Source organism: Drosophila yakuba, chromosome 3L (genome assembly GCF_016746365.2).
Source record: "Drosophila yakuba strain Tai18E2 chromosome 3L, Prin_Dyak_Tai18E2_2.1, whole genome shotgun sequence".
NCBI classification, from domain to species: Eukaryota; Metazoa; Arthropoda; class Insecta; order Diptera; family Drosophilidae; genus Drosophila; species Drosophila yakuba.
Genome location: NC_052529.2, coordinates 9,141,210 through 9,164,346, shown reverse-complemented (window position 1 = coordinate 9,164,346; position 23,137 = coordinate 9,141,210). Strand labels below are relative to the sequence as shown.

General features: G+C 42.5%; 1 protein-coding gene across 6 annotated transcripts in view; it reads right to left on the bottom strand.

The window, feature by feature from the left end:
* Positions 1–23,137, bottom strand: part of LOC6533469 (DNA N6-methyl adenine demethylase) — a 96,697-nt gene that overhangs the window by 51,020 nt on the left and 22,540 nt on the right. For all 6 annotated transcript variants that reach the window (XM_039373537.2, XM_039373539.2, XM_015194556.3 and 3 more), the window contains one exon: positions 16,497–16,634. In XM_039373537.2, the coding sequence (XP_039229471.1) occupies positions 16,497–16,634 (138 nt within the window). The remainder of the gene's footprint in view (positions 1–16,496; positions 16,635–23,137) is intronic.

Below are 23,137 nucleotides of genomic sequence, written 5' to 3'. Positions count from 1 at the left end.
TTGCCAGTTTCAAGGCGAGTTGCGAGTTGCAGCTGGCCAACTTGCTGCTGCTGCTGTTGCTGCTTTTAGCTGGTTTTCAGAACTTGGCTCGCTTACATTTTGGCCGTGACCTTTCGCTGCTTGAAGCTGGCTGCCAGCTTCATTAAAACGCGCATAAATATTAATTAAACGATAATCCGGCGCAGAGCTGCATACTTTGTGGCGCCTAATGATCAAAAAACACACGCACACACACTTGCTAGTAATAGCATTAAAATTGTGTTTATCTTACACACACACACACACGGGGGGAAATCGACAAAAAGAAAATCGTTTGGAAAATCCACACAAAAGCGACCAGTTTTCAGCTTTTCCCGCCCACGAAAAGCTCTCAAAAAAACACGAAAAGAACTTGAAAAAAATAAAAATAAAAGAAACGCCGGCGAAGGCAAGCAAATTGAATTTTCCCTGAGCAAAATTAAATTTTCCAAGGAAATTGAATTTTTTGATTAGTTTGCTTTTTGCATCTCTCTTCAACACACACACACCCGCATACACGAAGGGAGCGGGCGGGGAAAACAAAAGTAAAAACTGAAAAGCGTAAGGAAAAGCCAGCGCAAGAAGAAGAAGAAGACGGCGAAGGAGCTGCCAGCAAGCTTTTGATTTAAAAGTAAAATGAAATTAAAAACATGCTTTGCTCAAACAGAAAACCGAGTTGAGGAAAATTTACAACATTCTGTAAAGGAAATAAATTGCGATGAGTTTGGTAGAACAACTATGTTTGAATCGTTGAATGTTTTCATTTAAATGATTACAATTAACGCTATTCATGAAGCAAAATTGTGTGACCCTTGGGTTCAGTAAATTTATAGCAAGTGCAGTTCAAGTGAAGTAGAGTTCAGAGGTTTTAGCAATTTCTAGTAAACATTTTAATAGGTTGAGAATATTTTGAAACAGCTTACAAACTTTCCCCAGGAAAATCCAGATCATTTACATTTATCTTTTAAGTAAACATACATCTTTCGATCGAAACCTTATTGGGCAAATTAAGAGCAACAATTGTTGCCTTTTTGGGGATGACAACAAAAGCAATGCAAGGAAGTCGCTCGTTTGTTTGCTTTTCGATCAAGACCCAAAGTTGTTCTTTTGGCTTGCCTTTGTTTTCGAATTCGCCTCGTGTTTGCTTATTGAATAATTTGATTGCAGCAGTTGATTGCATTTGGTTGGAAATTGTGTTTTGGCAAATAAAACTTGGCGGCGGGCAAATAAATCAAGCTGGGCTATAAAAAGGGCCCAGCACAGCACCACACAGCACAGCGGGTAGCAAAAAGGTGGACTTTGGTTTTTATATTCATATATTTCTTATTTTTCGCTCTCATTCTCTGTTTTAATGATGTTACGCCCGCTTCCTTTTGGGGCCACTGCAAATGGGGAATATTTGTATTATCGTTTTCGTTTTCATTTTTATATGTTTTTTGTTTTGTTTTATTTTTGTTGGTATTTAAACTCCTCGATCCATTTCAATTGAATTCGCTTTGCGAAAGCAAGCGCGGTGTCTTCTTCACGTTTTTTCCATTTCGTGTGTGCCCCCCTTTTTTATTTTTATTATTTTCGCTTCTTGCGCATCGAAGAAGTATTTTTAATTTTCTGCCTTTTGCACTTTTCTCAGCGTTTTTACCGGGCCATAAAAATCATAAAAATAAAACTTAAACTCGAAACGAGCGAACGCCAAAGGAACGGAAAGGAAAACGAAAACAAAAATGGAAACGTGTACGAAATTTTGCGATTTTAATTAAATGATATGAAAATTGCAAGCAGTCGAGGAAGAACAAAAAGCTTGGCAAAAGGTTGCCGAGGGTGTATCTATATATGTGGGCGTAGGTGTGGCCGCGCCCAGTTCCTCCCACTTTCTTGGGGGAGTGGCCCTTTTCGAGCGTGTTTCGTGTTTGGCAATTATCTGGAACTTTGTTTCTCCCTCGCATCTTCGCTTCTCGCCTCATTTTGGCCCTTTTGCGACACTTGAACTGCAATGGCTTCAAGCCGAATGCCGAAGATGGCGCAAAAGAAGCTGCATATATGTATATGTTACATATAAAATGGAAACCCGACATTGAATTATACGATGTACATATTGAAACCCATAAAAACAACCGACAATTCTCCAGCAAAAAACTCACAGAAGAAACATTCAGAGCGAAAAACAAACACACACAAACTCTGGGCAATATTAAAAATGTTGCTGTCTCTGTGGGTGCAGTGAAAAAAAGGTTTTAGCAGATTCTTGGCTCCAAATTCATTCAGTATTAATTTTTCACCTCAAAAATGAATTTCTTTACTTTTTAAAATAATTTTGCCTTATTTTCCGATACACTTTTATTTGATTTCAAACTCGCATGTGCACTGTGATCACTTTTTGTGACTTTTTTCTCTGCCTTTCAAGCGAAAATACACAAAAATAATAATAATAATATAAAATGGCGGGCAATGTGCAGTTTGTTTGGAATTCCCCTTTTTTTTAAGCCATTTTGTTTGTGATTTTTCTCTTTGCTCTTCGGCTTCAGAACGCAATATATTCTGGGTTGGTGTTGTTGCTGTCGCTTTTATGGCTTTAGTTTCGCTTCCAGACGTTGATGTTGCTATTGTTGTTGCTGTTATTATTGTTGTAACTGTTATTGTAAGGCAGCAGCAACAACAACTGGCAACATCCAGCAGCAACAACATGAGGCAGCAACGCAGCCACGTTTTAATGGAACATTAAAAGCAGCTTGCGCTGGCTGCTTAACTGCCCACCCCCTCCATATAACCCCTCCATATAACCCCCCATATAACCCCTTTCCTAAGATCCCCCTCTATAAAATCCCCCCCTCCCACAGAACCCACAAAATGTTGCACAGCTCGGCGAAACTTTGAAATTAAAAGCGAAAACTGTTTATATCTGCTTGCGCTTGTTTGCATCCCACGTTTTGTGCAACAAGATGTTGCATTTAGAGAGATACAAAAATGTTAATATTCCACTTGATGGTTAATTGTCTGTGCTTCGGGCAACAAAGCAACCTGAAATACTGCAGATGGTTATGGCCGCATAAAGAAAAGTCTTACCAAATGTGTTGTGTGTTTGGGTTTCAAGCAACAATGGCTTTTTTGGCTAACTAAGTAGAATTTCTAGACTAAGACTTGAGCAGAATGTACAAGAGTGATTAAAAAATTCTTAAAATATTTTATACAACATTTATTTCAAAAGCAAACAGAGGAGTATAAAATACAAAAACCCATAGTTTTGCATACTTTTTAATGTCTTCTTTTCATTGGGCAAACCATTTCATAGCTTTAAGCCTAAGATAATGAAAAGGAGTTTCTTAGTTTCTATCTTTTCAGATTTTTCAATAATCTAAGTTAACATCTTTTTAAAGTAGCTCTTAGCTGATGTATTTCCCTCATTGCAAATGTCATGCCGCAATTGACGTAAATGCGAGTATTCATTTAGCAATGATTATTTGACAACTTCCGGCATCCGGTTTTAATCGGCCCTCTCGCTCGCACCCACTTGCCCCACTGATAATTGCACGGGAAAATTGCTGGGAAAATTGTGAGCAGAGTAGGAAAAACCTAAATAAACATAAAGTATGCCAGTTTTTATCAACGCTGCTCCGGCAAACATTATTTACTCGTAATATCTTTCTCCTGGCCATCGTGCCCCCCATTCTGGCTCCACTTTGGCCCCACTTCTGTTAGTTTTGTGGCTGTCGCTGTGGACATTGTTGTTGTAGCTGCTATAGCTGCTCTAGCTGCTGTTATTGTTGTAAACTTTATGCATTAATTTTACATTTTCCTGGACCAACATTGCCATGCCCCCCGCGCATCCCGCGTCCCCGAAAACGGAAAACCCATCCAAAAGGTTGCTTCTGTGTATCTGTGTATATCTTGTGTGTGTGTGTGTGTCTGTGTTTGCATTAACTCGCCACATGCAAAATTTACGTTTATTTATTACGGTACCCCCTTCTCAGTCGGCGCCCCTCTTTGCCACGCCCCTGCCGCCGTATGACATCACGCCCCCTTGGACTGCAGCCTGCGGCAAAAATGTGCAGCCAAACATTTTGCGAGATTTCATATACATAAAAGTTATGTAATTATCAAAGTTTTAATGCACCTACAGCCGGAGATCCAAAGGGTTGTGGGTTCTTTTTTTTGGGGGGGGGGGGGGGGTGGGGGTGAGTAGTATGGGTGTGTTGTATGGGGTCTGTGCACTCTGGAGCACATATATCACTTAACTTATATCACATGTTTCATATTCCCCTCTTTTATTACCCTGCAGTTCTGACCTTTTCTTTATTTTCTTTGCCGCTTTTATGGATATTTTTCTTTTGGTCGAGCAAAGTTTTTGGGAATTAGCTTTTGGGAATAGTTTCGGAACAGGAAATTGAAGTTGCCGGGTATGGTGAATAAATGCTATATTTCAAAAATGTGGATTGCAAGATAAACTTTGCTTGCTTTGTGGGTTCTCCAAACCCTAAAATATAAAATACCCTATTATAAGCTTACAAAAAAATGATACTAGAGTGAGGATCTTTAGTTGGTTATTTTTACAAATAGTTGGATGCTCGAAACTCCATAATTAGCTGCTCAATTTGCTCAACTTCGATTGCATTTCGCATTCTGCACTGCTTCATTCTTGATGTTTTTCCGTCTTATCTCGTCTATAAATACATCTCATTTGCATAAAATTCTAATTTAACTGCTGCTGTTGCCGCTGCTTCTTCTGCTTATTTTTCTTCTAACTTGGCTATTTATTTTTGCTGCCATCTTTGTCCGTCTTATGGCTCCTACTTTCGGCCCGTTTTTATGATGCAATTTATTTTATTTTCTCTTCGGTTCGTTTTCCAGCTGAAATTTCCTTTTTTCCTGCTCTTCGTTTTTCTTCTTGTTATTTTTCTTGATTTCAAGATGGCAAAAAGGGGGTAATGGGGGGTGATGGGGTTTGCGAGGCAAGTAGAAACAATTTTCGTTTATTTACTTTTGTTTTTCCCCACTTCTTATTGTTTTTCTTGTCTCTGCGAAGAAGCTCTGCTTCGATTATTTTCCTTTTTGTTTATTTTGTTGCCAAGTTTCCTGAATTGTTGTTGTAACTGTGGCTTATTATTGCTATTCTCGTTTTTGTTGTAACTGTGGCAACACACATTATTTATATTTATATGCTTATTTTATAGTTTATTCATGCAAATTGCAATAAAAATTGCCTTTATTTTTACATTTTTATTGGGGCGAGGCCTTTAAAGAGGGTTGGCAATATACGAATAAAGCTATAGATATATATACAGAAATATACGGACACGTAGGAAAATCAATAAACTTCCTCAAAGTTTTCAGTTGTCTTTTCAGCGCTTTTTCTCGTTTAATTTCTTGTACGCGCGATTCGCATGAATTATTTATAAGCCTGAAGAAATCCCCCTCCATCGACATAAGCAACAATTTTTATGGCCGCCATACAACATTATTTTCTTTTTTATATTTTTTATTATTAGCTGCTGGAATTTCTGGCACAAAAGTGGCCGGTTTTATTCAACAATTTTCCTTAATGCATAACACAGCGAAAACAAATAAGCATAAAAAAAAAAAACAAAAAAGAAAAAAAATGCAGCACACAGACATAAAATATGCAAAATATTCAAATTTTCGTTTTTCAAGTGAATTGGAATTTTAAGCAAATGAAATGAGTGCGCCATTTTGGGGTGGCGGTTTGGCTAAAAGGGTTGTTCCAAGGGCTCTTTTTCAAAACGTTAATGCCAAAATGGGAGTTGGCTTCTTCATGGCAGGGTAACCAAAAACAAAAAAAACATTTGTTTATTTCATGGCGGTGGTGGAGGGCATAACTGCGGTTGGGAGGGCTTCATCCTCCATAAGGAAAGTGATTACAATCTTTAGCGAGAATTCGAATACGAATTCAGTCATGTATTAAAGCATTTCAAATGGGGCGAATTCGCTGGCAAATTTTCAAAATTTATGAAAAGTAAGAGAGGCAGGAAAACATTTATAGAACATTTATAAAACATTCAGGTGAAGTTTTGTGAAATATTTGTGCAAGGATGCAAAGAATTTGCTGAGAAGTGTATTCAATATTTTTAATACGCTGAAATTCTCTAAAAAAGTTTTGCCATTTTAAAAAGTACAAGAATTCTATTGAAGTTTTAATAAAAGATATAACAGAAAAGTACTTAAGAACTTATAGAGTTTGGAACCAATTAAGTTATATCTGACTTGTTGTAATTTGTACTTCAGGTGAATACTTCATTATGGGAATATGAAAAGCGTTCGAACCCTTCGATTTAGTAATGGGTAATGGGTGTTCTAGGGTAACACCCCTATACCCTAGAACCGCTGTCTTAAGGAACTTGTCAATCTGGCGACCAGTTCTGTGCCCCACCCCTGACACGCCCCTTTTGGCCGTCGCCCTGTAATTTACTGCAATTTGCTGAACGTTTCCTTATCCCCGCTCGCTCTTCCTCTTCCCTTTCCGTCCTTGCCACATGCCACGCCCCCTGTTTGGACAGAAGGGGGCAGCTGCCTTTTGCTTTTTCTTTTGCTTTTGCCGCTGCTCAATTATGAAAAATAATTTTTTAATTTGTTTGTTTTCTGTTTACGTGCCGCCGTTGCGGCCCTTGTATTTTATATTTTATTTTTGTTTATTTTTAGTGAAGCTTCAGACGGCGTGCAGTAAAATGGGTTTTTCATTTAATGAATTTACTCTTGCCGTTTTATTTGTTGTGTGGCATTATTATTATTTTCATTTTTATTTTCAGTTTTATTTGTGTTTTTATTTGCTTTTCTGCATCGACGTCTTGTCGGCATTCTCCCTTGGTGTTGTGTTGTGTTCTGCTGGTGTGCTTTAAATATATAAATTATTAATTTTAATTTTCTGCATGCATACTTCAGTGCACAGCCAGGACATCCACACACCCACACACACACTCAGACACGCACTAGCAACGCCCTCGGAAAACTTGCTCGCACCTCGCCACCCCTTGCCGCCCAGTTTGCCCACTTTTCCCGCCTTGTCATCGTCATTTTGCCAGTGTTCTTTCGCTTTTGTGTCTGGCAATTAATTTTAAATTGGGCGTGCATACGAAAAATATTCGTAGTTTTCCTTCCAATTTCCACCCGCGCACACACACAGGCGCACTGGTAATGCGCACTTTTCCCCATTTTCGCAGTGTGTGCGTGCTGGGCAAGCAAATGGCGTAAAAGTAAAGTAAAAATATATATCAGCATTAAATGAATTTCTGTGGTGTTTTTTAACCAATTAATGCGATTTCGCTGCTGCACTTTACTTCTGGCCTGCATTGCAAGTAAGTTTGACTATTTTTGTTGACTGTAATTAAATTCTTAAGAATAACAGGAGCTGAATAAATAACACCTGGAGTAAATACCTTCAATATTTATGCATGCCTTAAAAACCTTGAAGTGTAATAAATGTGGGCTGCGAAAGTTGCTGCTATTTACATTTGGTGCAACCGCAAAAACAAAACCATCAGTGGCAACAATCAGGGGCAAGCGATCGGCAAAGTGCAGCAAGTTTTGCAGTTGCATTTAGTTGCAGCTCCTTTATTTATGCGAATTATTTCGTGTTCCTCTTTTTTGCCAACTGTTTTCCTTCGCTGTTGATTTTGGTTTACAAGTTGGCCCAGCCCAGGCAATAATAATAATAATAATAACAACAACTAGTACACAGCAAAGCGGGCAATGTACAATATACAATGTTCAATGTACAACGTGGTACAACGTCGAACTTTAATTGCATAATTATGTGCAGTTTGCAATTTATCATTTTCAGTTTTCCATGTTGTTGGCTTTTTTCATCTTCTTCAACTTCAGCTTCAGCTTTTTGCTTTTCTCGTTGCTGCTCGCCTGTAATTTATGTGTTCACTTCTCAGCTTTTTTCCCTTACCCTTCCCCTTCTACTTTTTTTGTTGGCCTGAATGTTTGGTTTTCTTTTTGCAGCTTTTGTGCAGGAAAAACGGCTACATAAAGTGCGAGAAACGATGCAGCTGAACTAAAATGAAACTTAATGCTGCGCAAATATTGAGAGTACTTTTTGCACATCTTCAAGTTTCTGCGTTTGCAATGTTTTCTGCTATTTTTATAATTGGTTGTTAATTCTTGTCTAACTTGTTGCGAGTAGTTTTTGCTTTAACTGATCTGCTTTGTACTGCTATTATTCTAGGACTTCTTTTTTAAATATCTCGGATTCTATCTTTTCATTGCATCTTGTATTGGTCTCCTGGGAATGTGTGTTTAAATTGAGAAGCGGCATATTTTTAATTGATTTTGCTGCTGGCTGAGCCTATCTCCATATTTGCAGATCGCACAGATATTGCCCTTGATGTTTAATTTATTTCTTGACTCGGCCTAACCCTTCGCTTATTCGCATATTGCTTTTGCCATTTTACATTTTATTTTTACGCTGTCACGCCCTTTGGTCGTGATGCCGGGCTGTGTATCTTGTATCCTCATCTGCGATTCTTGCGTGTCGGCCGTATTAATTATAATTTATGTTGAACTCTCTGGCCGGGATAATCGCCGATTCGTTTGAAGTCCGCGGGCGAGGGGGCGGGCGTGAGAACCGCATTGCTAATCAAGCAATTAGCGAATGCCATCAAATGTGCATTAGACAGACGAGACAGCTCCAGGACCAGACAGATTTGCACCCCTCTTTCCCTCCTCCACACTTCCTATACATTTTCGATTATGTCTATGACCGTTTTGGCAGCTTCGTCCAATTTCGGTGACTAAGATATATGTATATGTATAGTATATTTAGGGGACTTGTACATACAGAGAGCGGGCAGAGCGGCAGCCAGACAACCAAGAGAATCGCAGGAGTATTGAAAAACAAAGAAAATTAGTTGCAGCATGTACGTGGCAAAAAGTTGACTCCGCCAGAAGACGCAGACGGACAAAACAAAGCAGAATGGCCGGCAAAAAGCGTTCAACGGGTCGTATGAGCAATGCAGGCATTTTAAGGGTTGCAACTAATCGCAGACAAAGCCAGTCCTTGTGTGGGTGTGCTGGTGTGGTGTGCTGTGGTGTTAGAGTGTGTGTGTGAGAGTCTGTCTGGCAGATTTCACATGTGAGTAGAAGGATACATTCCCGTATAGATATAGACAGCAAGACCGAGGCGAAGAAGAGGGGTTGAAGAGCCGAGAAGGTTGCAATTGGCCGACATCATCAAATGTGTGGCCGGGCAATTAGCCAAAATGCCCGCGTAAGTAGGCAATGAAAAATTTCAAGCTGCACTGCAACTTTAAGGCGACTGCGAATAAATAAATTAAACACACGAAAAAAAAATATCTATGGAATAATAACGGGAAACAACCCCCAGGAGCGCACTTAATGCATGCCAAAATTAAAGCGAGCGACCCCACCCCCTCGCAAAACCACCCAACCTCAACACCACCGAGCCGAGCACTCAGACTGACACACACAGATACACACACACACGCACATGAGAGGTGGAGGTGGGTGTAGATGGGTGTAGGTGGGGCGTAGAGAGTTGGTTTATATAAGGCATTATAGACGCGCATTTGTGTGGGGGTGGCAATTGAAAAGCTTTACTACTGCCATCGTCATCGCCATCGCCACCTCCATTTCCATCTACAACTTGCGGAATACCGCGCAAGTTTGATTGGGGTATGCCGAACTATTCAACAAGCTCGTTCTGTCATTTAATGTTTAATGATGTTTGTTATGTATGATGTACGTTAGTAATGTATATGGATAATAATTTTTAAAAAAGCCATGTTAAAAAATCTTAAAACTTCTCATACTTAAATGGTTTCAGTATCTTTTTAAATCTATTAACTTAACATATTTAAAAAACATTACTATAATTATATATATTTGTAATGTTATTTGCCAACTTCAAAAACGCAGCACATTCTGCGGCAAAAAAGCTGCTGGGTATCAATTGAGTTCAATTTTCTTGCCAGTGTTTTGCCTTCATTTTCTTCGCTTACTTTTTGTCCAATATAGCTATAGCTATAGGTATACACAAGTACACATAGAAATCTATATATATATATTTGAGTGTATATATCCTTGAATGTGTGCGCTGCTGTGTGTGTATGTGTCGCTGCCATGCACATTTATCAAGTGTATATAGAGGAAGCTGAAGCTGAAGCTGTAGCTCGTTGCCATTATGTACGGTGGAAGGACGGGGGCAGTGGCGGGGAAAGTGGGAAAATGGGGAAGTGGGGAAGTGGGGGAGGCGGATGTGGGTGGCGGTGGGTGGCCGGGGAAGCGTAAGACAAGGCAGTAAACAACAAAAAATAAAGCACGCACACAAATACACAAGAAATTAACGAGCAAACGATTTTTATGGCAGTATTTTGTGCCTTAAAGCGCTTAATGCGATTTATGTTTGTGTGCGTTTGGCTGGCTGTTGGGTGCTTACTGCCTGTGTGTGTGTGTGTGTGTGTTAGTTGAAAAATGTTTTTTAAAAATGACAAGCTTCGAAAGTTGAAGCAATTTATGTTCATTTTAAATTGAATTTCAAATTTATTGCAGCAATTTAGCCCCTGTGTAGCTTTGTGCTGCAGTGTGCGTACTTGTGCGCTTCTGTGTGTGTATGTGTGTGTGGCTGTAAGCAGGAAACGGAAGTGCTCGTCCTTTTTGTGTTAGAGTGTGCGTTAAAAGTTGTAAATTTCATTGTAGCAGCCAAGAAAATTAATTAAGCAAAAAGACAATTCAAACGAAAAAATTAAAGGCAAACTTGAGGCAGCAAATCGAGTTGAAGTTTTCATTTGCCAAATGTCTCAAGCACACAGGAATGTCCTTAAATAATTAAAAGGAATTCGCAAAGCGGATGAACAGAAGGAAATGCGATGGCAAAGGGACAAGCGAAAATCCTTTGAAGAAGGTCACTCAACTTGTTGGCCAAAAAGGAAACCTTTCGGGGCAGACGCCCAGCAGACTTGTCTGGCAGGGAAAAAAAGGATAGCCCGGCAGAAAAAGGACATGCAAATGATGCCCCAAGCAACAGTTGATAAAGCAGCTGAAAGAACGCAGAAAAAAGGACTCCAAAGCAAGCAGAAAGTTACGAGTCAGCCGCTCACAAAAGGTTGACGACACCAGAAAGGATGCGGTGGCAAGGACCTTTTTATAACATTTTTTTTTATTTTTTATTGTGGGTTGACTGACTCTCAAGGATGTTCGAGCAACAGTGTTGTGTCGCCGGCCAAAAAGGGTCAAGTGCCCCGGCGCGTGGCGCAAGGACGAGCCACAGGACGAGGAATTCGAGTGCGGACGGCAAGGACATCAACCCGGAAAAGGGTTAAATTAAGCCCACAGCCCCTTTTTTATTATTAGACGAAGGCGTGCTCCCCGCTTTTTGAGGATACTCTCACGGCCTTTGCGCCTTTCGCCGACCTTGACCCAAAACAAACACCGCAACCTTGACATTGGATCGCTCTGCTTTCCCTGTGTGCTCCTTTGCCTGTTTTTTATATTTATTTCATTTTGGCCTTTTCCCCAGCCCTCTTGGCTTGGATTTCAATGAAGGTGCCGCAGGCGTGTCCCGTTCGGAACAGCAACAGTGGCAGTGGCAGTGGCAGCAACAGTTGCGTGGCCGCTTTCAGCGCTTTCATTGTTCGACTTAAGACCCACACGGGATAGCCCGTCCGTCCGTCCCTCCGTCCGTTTCGATGGTCTTTCATAAACGGAAAAACGGTATAGGAGCGGGGGTTGGAGCGGACAGGAGCAGGGGAAGTGCCATGCCAGAAGGACAGAGCAGCGACAGCAGGACAGCGCCACCGCAGACAGGTTGCCCCGGCTCACGTGCTGCGTGTGCCAAAAGTCGCTCTGTCGCCGTCTCCTCTTACAGTTTGGGACACCAGCCAAATGCACTGGAAAAAGTGCTTCAAAATATGGTGTGCAAATGGGAATTAAATAAGGCTTAAATTGATAAGCTATTGTCAATCCATATATTTATATATAAATTGTTTTGTCAATACTAAATCTTTGTTTTGCATTCTTTCTTTGCATTTACACTTTCTCTTGACTATCATCTATAGCTTTCTCTTTCAGCCACTTTTTCTCTCTGTGCAGAAAGTGTTGCTGCTGGGTAGCTGTTGCTGTTCCTGGTGTTGCTGGTGCTGCCGGTGCCTCCAATGCGGACAGTTGGACGACAAATTGTCTGCCTGCCGCCTGCTGCTGCTGATGCTGATGCTGCCTCTTGCAACTCTTGCAACTCTTGGTGGTGAAGGAGCTGATGGTGCTGCTGTTGATGCCACGGGCCGTGGGTCTGCTTCTCTGTTTTTTACGAGCTGTTTGTAAGCTCTTGTATCGCCATCGCACGTAGGAGTCCCCTTGGTGTTTCATGTTGCTCTTGCTGCTGTTGCTTTTGCTGCTGTTGCTGTTGCTGCTGCTGCCGTAGATGTTGCTGCTGTCACGGCTGGTGGTACTGTGCCACTGAGGTAGCCATGGCAGCCAAGCCAGCCGACTTGGCGCCGACATGTTGGCATTTACGATTATGTCTGGCCCACAGACTGCAACTTCTGTTTGTTTTGCTTTTTTGCCGCCTTGCATTTGGTTTTGTTTTTTTTTTTTTTTGTCTTTTTGAGTGATGGCCAAGGTGTGGCCAAAGTCTTAAAAAGCCTTCGCTTTGACATTGGCCAGCAGAGGAGCGAGGAACCCGTTGAGCGGCTTTTCAACGGGCGCCGTCTAATTAGACGTTAAGTGCACGAGTCGGCTGCCAATTGGAGTGGCCCCTCCTCAACCCAAAGCCCCCAGCTCCCAGCTCCCTGTTCCCCCCCTTTGCGTGCCACGTCGATGTCGATGTCCAAACATTGTGACAGCCCGATTGCATCGCCCGGCATGTGTTGACTAATTGCCAGGGGCGCTGGACTGTGGTCGGTGGTCGTTGGTCGGCATTCGGTAGCTGGGTGGGATGGCCCCATTCCCAGCGTGGCAAACGCCAACGCCATAAAAAACAAGAATGGTGGGTGGTGGTTGGTGGTGCAGGGGTGTAGGTTTGCAAAAAATGCATCGCGAATGTGCAGGACACTGAGCTACAAAGTTGGGTTGAGTAATACGACTACGAGAATGATTTCCATGGCGAGAAGTTTTCTTAGATAACATAACTCTTATGAGTTATATCACAATCTTACTTGTTATTGAGTGTTGATAGTTAAAGTTCTAGTTCCATTCAAGAGAAACCCACTTCCTGCAGCACAGTGTTGTCCCCATTCGCCGGGATGACAAACTCCAGCCGCATTCCGCATATAAGCCCATCCATGTATATGCAGATTTGCAGACAGATGGGAGAGGATAAAAACCTGGTTAAAAGTCGGGCGAGTGTGGGAAGTGCAACAAGTCGCTGTCGCTGATGCCGTTGCCGTTGGCCAAAAGGACAAAGCCGACATGGCGACATGGCGACATGGCGACCCTGAATTGCCAGTGGAGCTGGCCATCAAAGCCAAAAACCCGACTCAATGCGGCTCGGCTCCATTTCAACCCAATGCGACCCAATCCGCGACCCGGCTGGACTGAACAATGGCCAACTGGCTGACTGGCTAACTGGCGGGCCAGAAATGTTGGTAACTGCACGCAAACATGAACATGAAGGCCAAAAGGTGCACGTGAAAAAGCTAGCTATTTTTAAGGATTATAATAATATTGAGATATATGCGCTTTGTTATAGTTAAATCATTGTGGCTTGAATTGAAACATTATTCAATCTAATTTTCATTAAAAATGAAATAGTTGTAGTCGATTAAGAGATATTATGACATCTTCAATTATTAGTATTTATCCTTGATGATTAGTTTTTATCTTCGATTATTAGTTTTAAATTTCGAATTATTGCTCGAAAGGCTATACATATTTCTGCGAGTGTAGACTGCGATGCCCAGGTCCACGTTGCAGGCGTCAAAGCGTGCCGCCACAGGAGTTTCATGGAGTGGGCTTTTCCAGCCAGGAGTGCATTGGCCCTGACCATGGAAATGTTGCAGCTTACCGGTTTCGTCCTTGGCCAAATCCCAAATCCCAGGACCCGTGTGCCGTGTGCCGTCAATGGATTTGCCTTTGCCGGGTCCTATATAACTCCTTTTTTTTTGCATTTGTCCCATCGCATGGTGAAAGGTCGCGAGTGGAATGGAAATAAAGGTTGGGAGCGACAGGAGGATTTCCTGGCAAATGCAACGCGACCTGAATTCGGTGGCAATAGCAAAGAGAAAAATGAAGTAGTAGCCGTAGCTGTGTTTCTGTTGCTGTGTCCGTGTCACTGGGCCACCAAAAACTTCACTTCACTTTCCCCCTTTGGAAAATTTGCCAAAGGAAAACTTCGCAAGTGTTGCAATCGGCGGGGGGAGGAAAATCAAGAGGCAAAGACAGAGGGCTGACGCAAAACTTGAGCCAATTTCTAGTGGTTTCCTACCCTCCCCGCCGTCATTGCAACTTGGGAAATCCGAAGGCAAAGGACCAGGACAACCTGTTGCCGTCTAGCTGATTTTATGGCCAGCGGAGCCACACGTGATTCACATCCAGCTGGATGGGGATGTCTGCTTGCCTTTTTATGTGCTGTGCTGTGCTCTGCCACCACGGGGAGTCTCCAAGTAGCAGTCGCAGTCGCAGTCGTAGTCGCTGTGACGACATAATCAACGCTCCATTGGAGGATACTCGCCTCCAGACGCAGATGTTGCCACAAGCCACTTGCCAAACAAATCGTTGGCTTAGACGAATGGCGAGGGGATGACACTCCACTCCACTCCACTCCACACCACAGTATTCCGCATAAAGTGACGTGAGTGATGAGCCAGAAAGAGCAGAGCTGCTGCCACACGGGTAACTCGGTGGTTGAAAGGAGATTTAACAATGAATGAAACTCATTATGGAGTCACAAGCTTAAAAGTGTTGGAATGTATCATGAAATTATTATGTGTTACTTTGCGAGCATCTTATTGATGTAAAGTTGGTGGAGTTTCAATGAAACTAGAAATTGTCAGTAAGATATATATATTTAACAGATAGATCTGCTACATACTCGTATGTATCTGCATACGTATAGATAGTTCCTAGAAATCTGAATAAATCATATCATTTTCTTGTGAATATGATTACTAGCAGTGTCTCCAATGGTATCCCTCATTTAAATGCTCCTGCAAGCAAACCACAATATCGTTGTGAAAGGCACCCATAGTATTATGTAACATTCATTCACTGTATTAGCTTGTGTCATGTTTTTACGACGCTCCCGACCTTGAAATCGCAACGACATGGAGGACCGACTGTTGCGTGAGCTGCTGAAAGGGAAATCCCCTGTCCCGTCAAAGGTCAAAGTCACTGGCAGTGGCAGTGGCAGTGGCAGTCAGTGGTGCTTTCCCGGGTTTACCCCAAGAAAGGCAAAGTCAGTGAGTCGTTTCCCAGTGGAGAGTTTCCCAGCGCAACGGCAGCGGCGACGGGAAAAAAGCAACAGAGACCGAGACCGAGACCCAAGCTCCAGACCCAGTGCCAGACCCAGACCCAGACCCTCGTCGTGGCAACAATAAGTAGCTGGGTAGCTATCCTCTGGGCTGCGGGCCCTCGGCTCTTGGCTGTTGGCTCCTGGGTCTTTTGCCTCTGGTTTCTGGCTGCTACGTGCGGCTTGTGGCTGCCACATCCACATCCACAATAGCACAAGTGGCACAAGCCCGCCTTTGAGCAAGTCAACACGGCGGCACAACTTTGTCTGCCCCGTTCGCCCGGCTCTTCATTTTTTTTTTTTTCCTTTCGTTCTACTACTGCCAGGTTTTTATGGTGGTGACCCCCAGCTACGTGCGGTTGGTGGCCTGCGGCGGAGATTATGTCTGGGATGTCTGCGATGTCGGATGTCGGGATGTCGGGGATTCTCTGCTGCCGGTGCCGTGGCTGAGTACGCCACTTTGAGCTGGAGCTGGGACTGGGATTGGCTTTCGAGGAAGCCGACCGACCTGGGTTGGAATGATTACCCTGCACTCAGAACAATTCCCTTACTTGAGGTATTTGACTTTGCAAAATCATAAGTTTCTTAAGTGAACTATTTCAAATGTGCCTCGCAAGGTAAAAATATGATACTCTTATATAAAACATAACATTATCACCAACATGCATTAAGATGATACATTTGTATTAGAACTCTAGGTGAAGTATAGTACTCTTTTCTCCCAGTGCCTTGGCCTGAACAAACAACGCAAGTGGCGACGGGCGTGATGACGTGGAAAACGTTGTTGCGGCGTGCCGTTAAAAAAGACTGGTGGTCCGAGAAGGGGTCAGGGTATCTGGGTATGTGGGATCTGGGGCTTGCGACTTCGTTCGTGGAGCTTGGTGCTCGGGGTCTCGATGTGGATGAGGGTCTGGGAGAGTTGGGAGTATGGGAAACGGGCCTGGGCAATCCCTCGACCGCAGACAGTCTGTCTGCCAGTGTCGTCGCGTGACTTAATTAGCTCCCATGAATAAAATGGAGGAGAGTTGGGCTTTTGGTTTGGCAATAAAGTCAATGTGACGTCACTTACCCCAGTTGTTGGTGTTCCATTGCCGGCGGCGATACCTGTGGCGTTAACCGAACCATTTCCGGAACCAGATGACTTTCCTTTGCCTCGGCCGCGCTTCGAATCGGCTCGAACGGGCTGACCATCTGCACCGAATACGATCTGAAACGATAAGGGATATTTAGATTAATTTATAATATATTTTAGATTTATTATAAAATTGTTAATATATTCCAATGGTAAAATAATATGTATACCTTTATACAAAAATATACAACAAATATTTGAAATAAATATATCCAATTAAATATTTTTAGTAAGTGTACTTTTATTTATTTATTTATGGGCTTTTTCATACACGATTGAAAAAGGAATAAAGACTAGTTTTTTATATGCCAAGTAAACTATTTAGACACAAACCAATATATGGTTCATCTCTTACCCGGTAGAGGGCGCCACAGCTCTTCTACCATTTTACATGTACGTGAACGACCTCTGGCGGCCAACCTTGGAACTGTTTTTTTAGTTTGAGGCGACAACTAGATGGCGCTGTACGTAAAATGTATGTAGAATTGCTAAAGCGTTCCCATAAATTGATTGTATGCAATTTCATTAAGAAATTAAAGGTGTTAACAATAAAAGTATAATTAACACAGGTAAGCATTTCATTTTTAATCCTTTTTATAGTTTATATATGAGAGTGGCATAACAGCTCAGGCTTCGAGACTCCCGTTTTTCATATTGGAGAAATTCAACTTCTAGAAATCGTTAAAAGTTTTTTGATGGTATTGAGACTAGCAGTAATTATCAGGAATCAGCATAGATAACTTTTGTTATCGCGCCACAGCTCTTCTACCATTTTACATGTACGTGAACGACCTCTGGCGGCCAACCTTGGAACTGTTTTTTTAGTTTGAGGCGACAACTAGATGGCGCTGTACGTAAAATGTATGTAGAATTGCTAAAGCGTTCCCATAAATTGATTGTATGCAATTTCATTAAGAAATTAAAGGTGTTAACAATAAAAGTATAATTAACACAGGTAAGCATTTCATTTTTAATCCTTTTTATAGTTTATATATGAGAGTGGCATAACAGCTCAGGCTTCGAGACTCCCGTTTTTCATATTGGAGAAATTCAACTTCTAGAAATCGTTAAAAGTTTTTTGATGGTATTGAGACTAGCAGTAATTATCAGGAATCAGCATAGATAACTTTTGTTTAAAAATGTATGTAATTAAAATAGCATTGCTGGTCTATCGAAAATTTCCCTTTAATTGATTTCTATAAAATAGGATCAGCGCATCCTGATACCCAACAGTTCATTTACTTTTCCCACAGGTTCAAAACTACACATTTGAATAATGACTTTGAGCCACAGAGGAAACTGGCTGCCAAATTAAATTACTTCAGAGTAAAACGCAACATATGGATATCGAAACCATAGATAATTCCAATAAGCATGCAGCAGGCTGCAACTGAACCGCCTGTTGGACCAAATTCCGAATCTATTTCCGGCGCAGGGTCATAAATATCAGAGCCGTGGAGAAAAGAGCCTGAGACGCGATCGGGTCTCAGAAGAACCATTAGGCAAAGTGCTGGGAAAGCGGAGAATCGAACGGTAAAACGGTTGGAAAACTAAAATTGAAAATGTAAATTATGGACGCGCACATTTGAGTGTGTGCGCAGGCGTGCCCAGCTCCACATTGCAACCAAAAATAGAACGACGAGGGCCAAGGGAAATGGCGGGGCCGACATATGGATCCAAATCGGATCCAGACAGCTTCGCAGGAGTGCCTGCGGAATGCCCTTGTCTGAGTCTTTTCGGTGGCTGATTGACAGCCGCTGCATCTTAACGGTAAATAAGCGACGCCATCGCAGACACTGCGAGAAAATTCGGCAGTGCACTCTAAATTACTAACTTGGAGTACTACCTATGTACAAACTATATTTTGGAACCTGCAGTTTCAAGTCTCTTTTTTGTTTGTTTCTTAAAAACTAAGCTGGCATTTTTTCTCAGTGACCTCTTTTCCCCCCCAAAAGCCAACCCCAAGCGGTATGTGTACTCCACTGCCATCTCAATCGCCAAGCTGCATTTACATTGTTGGCACGCGCAGGCGCGCACACATGTTGCAAGAACGTCAACCTTTTGGGGGCGATCAGGGAACTGGGAACTGAGAACTGAGAATCGGGGGTACGGGGATCCGGGGGAAACTGGGAACGAAATGCGTCTGCGTACAGGGCTCTTTTCAATTTTAGCAGCAGTTGTCATTTCGGAAGCAATTATTTTAATGCACAGCCAAAGTACGAGTCACACAGTCGCAGTTGAGAGCGTGCCAGTTGCAGCCCCCCAATGATGAAAAGACTGCCACAAGATTGGAAATGGAAGATGGAGACGATGTCACTGGGACTGGGGATGACTGGAGTCTGGTATCTGGGATTACTGCGAGTTGGGGTTGCACTCGGTGGCGTCTAAATTTAGTTGCTGCCTTCGGGAGTTGTTGAGGTGTTTTCGGCTGAAACCGATACGACAAAGTTACGTAGAGTGTGGAATCGGTACAGTTGTGCTTGGTACGAATAAGTATTTCGAGTTTTAAGTGGAGAAAAATACTTTGGAGGTGAATCTGAACGATTCCCAAAGTGGAAATCCACTTGGCTCGATTTACTCAAGACTTTTGTTTTGTAGAGCTCATTTATAACTTTAAACTATGATTGCAAGCGGATTGTTTAATAAATTATACTTCACTTCACTTTAATTATATTACTTTGACTTTTTGCATCCGACATATAAATAAATGAACCAAATTAATCGTAAGGGGTATGTATCTTATGCTGGTACTCTTAAATTGGTCAGAAAGTCATTTTGAATACTCCTCCTTGATTTAATTGAAAAATGAAAAAGACCAAGTGATTATGAAGTTGTTAATAAAGAACACAAAACACAATATCATTAGCAGATTTACTAATAAAATAAACAGTTTAAGCCAAGTCAATAAAATCCCCCAATTCAGGAAACCCGAACTTCCCACCAAAGCTTAATGTACGTATACAGACAATCGACTTTAAGAAGCCCCAAAAAGGCCGTAAAAACCAGGCCAACGACCCGCAAAAATAGGGCCAAAAGTAGGCAACCCAGGAGGCACACAAAGAATCGCAAAAAAAAGGAAACAGTCCTGCAGACGAGAAAAGAAAAACACATGCATAAAATCCTGTGATGAAAGCTTCGTCATTTCCTCGCCAAAAAAAAAATCGATGACAGTTTATGAGCCTCGAAAACGAAACCTTCTTTAAATCAATTTTTTCATAGCTTCCTGTTGAAAGGTTCCTTGCCTCTGCCCTTTTCAATTAAGTGCAGGGTGTTTTTTTGTGCCGACTTTATTAGCGCCAACAATGGGAAAACACAAAACGCATGTCGACTTAATTGGGGCTATTAGTTTTTATTAAACGGAAGGCAGGTGGCAGCTGCTGCGATGCCATAATGAGCTGCTCAAAAAGCCCGCCGGCGGTTCACTTTCACAGTGGACACAAAGGGAGGTGGAGCTCTGCTCCTGGGGGCTCTCGTAGCGACGGGAGCCGAGCAACAGGTAGCCCCCATTTCGAATTTGAGTTAACCGCAGAATGGGCCACACGCACACCGCCAGCCGCCAACCACACAAATGGGCCAAAAAGCGAACACTGACCTAGGCCAACTGGGTTTGTGGTAGGATCCGGATCATCAACAACATCGGGAAAAGCCAGCGGCAAGGGGTCGCTTTTTATGACACAATTTTTGGGGGGGCAAAGTCACTGGAGAATAACCACAACAACAACAACAATAACAGCAATGGCAATAGCAACCCCTCGGCATTTCCTACCCCTCCTAATGAGCCATAAAAAGTTTGGTTTATGTGTGCGCCAGAGTTTTGGCAACCCTTCGTTCGGGCTGATGTATTATGAAGCTCCTACATCGAACCACTCGACAGCTCCAATTTGGGCAGACACTGCGGGAAAAGAGGAGGTAATAAAATGTAGATGCCTTGATTTCTTCTAGACTTTGTAACAGGAAGGAATGCATTGTTGTTCCGCTTCAGGCATCATATCAAGTATGAAGAAACAACCTAAATTGTTAAAAAGTACTTAAACTTAATTTACTTGAACTTTATCTTCAGTGGAATATATTAAAGCAACCTGAGGTCACCTGAATATTCTGAGCGGACCAAAAGTTAGAAGGGCACACACTAATCCCAATTCCCAATGGGATTCCCAACCTTGACCTGTGTCAAAATAAAGCCTTAATTACTTCCGCGCCAAGGACAACCCTTTTTTTGTGTGTGGGAGTCGGGGAAGTCAGCCTCCGGGAAGCGACATCGATTTTCGTAGGCAAAAACATTTCAAGGTTGTCGCACCCAGAAACCCCCCAACATTCGCCACCTTGAGCCCTGTTTATTTTGATTATCACTTTCGTGGGGGAGGCGAGAGCTTCCTGATTAGCCCGACGTCCTTGAAGTCGGCCGCAAAATTCGTCTGGAGAAATTCTGGACGAGGATGAGGATGAGGACCAGGAAGATGAGGACGAGACCGACGATGATGATGATTCACCAGGGCCAAGGCCTGTGTTGGATTTGCTTTTTATGGCTTATATCCCATTTTGATTGCGGCTGTCAGAGTTTTCTCTTTTTCTTCTGGTTTTTCGGGGGTTGACTTCCTGCATACTCGTATACACGTCCATATACATTTGTTTTCTACACTCGGACGAGGGTGAGTTTCGTTTCATTTGGCATTGTAATTGCAGCCACCCCTATATGTATTATGTATCTGGATAGCCAGATACATACGTACATACATACCTACATATCTGCTTTCTCTGGGGGGCGAGGATGCGTCATCCGACGATTTGTTACACGTAATTTAGATGCGAAATTTTCAATGTCAACCTTCCCCTCGTTCCCTCAACGATTTCGGTGTGTTCGCCCCTTGAGATGTAACCGTTTTGATATGTGCTAAAAAGCTCACTTCACAAATTTATCAAGGTCAAGTTCAGAAGGGGGAGCGCGCTCATTGTTTGTTGGGGTAGCGGAAAAAGCGGAAAAGCATTAGCCAAAGTCACCGTCACCGTCACAGGCCACAAAATGAGTGATAAAAGGGGTAAAGCACAACAAAGGGCATTCGGTTGCCTTGTGACACAATTCGAGGGTCTGGCTCTAGATGGGTTTTGGATTTGGTTTTAGCTTTGGGTTTGGGTTCATTATGACCGCCAAGATGGGGGTAACTAGCATCGGAATCTCCGTGTTAATTGCGAACTTATGGCTTATGCCAAAGCAAAACAATGGAAGTGGGAAACAATTGTGCCAAGGTGAGGCCAGGACACAGAAGGCTTCTCAGGCTGAAAATCAGATCTAATATCAATAGATCTATTGGATTTCTTGATTCCTGTCGTTTCTGTTGATTTCGCAGAGGGAAAACTTGTATAAGTTCAACTAAAATGTTTAGGTAAATTAATTAAATCAATTATAAACATTAATAAACACAGTGCAACGTGAAAATACTAATCATCCTGGTCCGTGCTATTAAAATTAAAAACTATCCCAATTTAGCTGAGCACCTCGATGGCCAATAATCAAGGACAGCTGTGCCATTTGGCCATTTGGGCGAATATCCCCAGGAGAGCCAAAGGACAAAAGAACTGAACTTAATTAGTTATATTCGACTTGGTTGGGATTGCAGATGCGTGCTAATGAAAGTGCATTAGCACTGGGACCTGGACTTTGGTGGCAGCACTTTGGTGGCAGGACTAACCAAGGATAATGGACTGTGGATACTGCCGAAGGCTACAACTCCCACTGCAAAGTGAGCAAAGTGAGGCGGGCGAGCGGAAAAGAATTAATTTGAAATTCCATTTCGTAGATTTAATTGAGTTGAAATCAAATTAAAAGCAATTTATTTTCAACCCTCATTGCGAATTTTTTCCATCTCTCCCTTTTCGATGTTTCACGCACACCCACACGCACACACACACGCACACGCACACGTACGCACTATCATGCCACACTCCACCCACTCTGTACTTTGTGCACATTCTCCATGCCATCCTCTATTCTCTAGTCACTCCGCTCCTTTTTTTCTCAGTTTCCTCAGTTTTCCCAGCGTTTCTGGTATTTTCCAAAAGTGCGTGGTCCATTGACAAGGAGCGGGGTGAAAAAAAAAGGAAAAAATTCAGACTCGTTTTTGGGGTTGCAAATATTTCAGCGCCTGCATTGCCACAGGAAAATCGATAAAAATGTGCCGGTGCTGTGTGCAAAAAGCGAACTCATCCTCTATCCTGGCAAAAAAGGATATATAGCAGAAGGCCTCAACTCTCTATCCTCCTGCTGATTGCACTTCTCGGCAGATCCCGTGTCATGGCATTAATTTTTAATTCGTCGCATGGCATCCAAAAATGATTTATGCTCAGCTCGAATCGCAAATTAAAAAGCCATTCCCATTGCATATTCAAAATTCAAATAAAACGGACAAAGTGCGGGCTAGAAACTTTTCGCGACCACTGTGGACCAAACAAGAAATGCAAATAATGCATTTCGAGTTGACAGAGTCCGAGTGAGAAGGTGGGCGCGGCTGCTGATGAGGGGGCGTGGCACAGCGCTTCAAATTGCATTTGATAGAGCCGCAGAGCTCGGTTCGCGTTTCTCT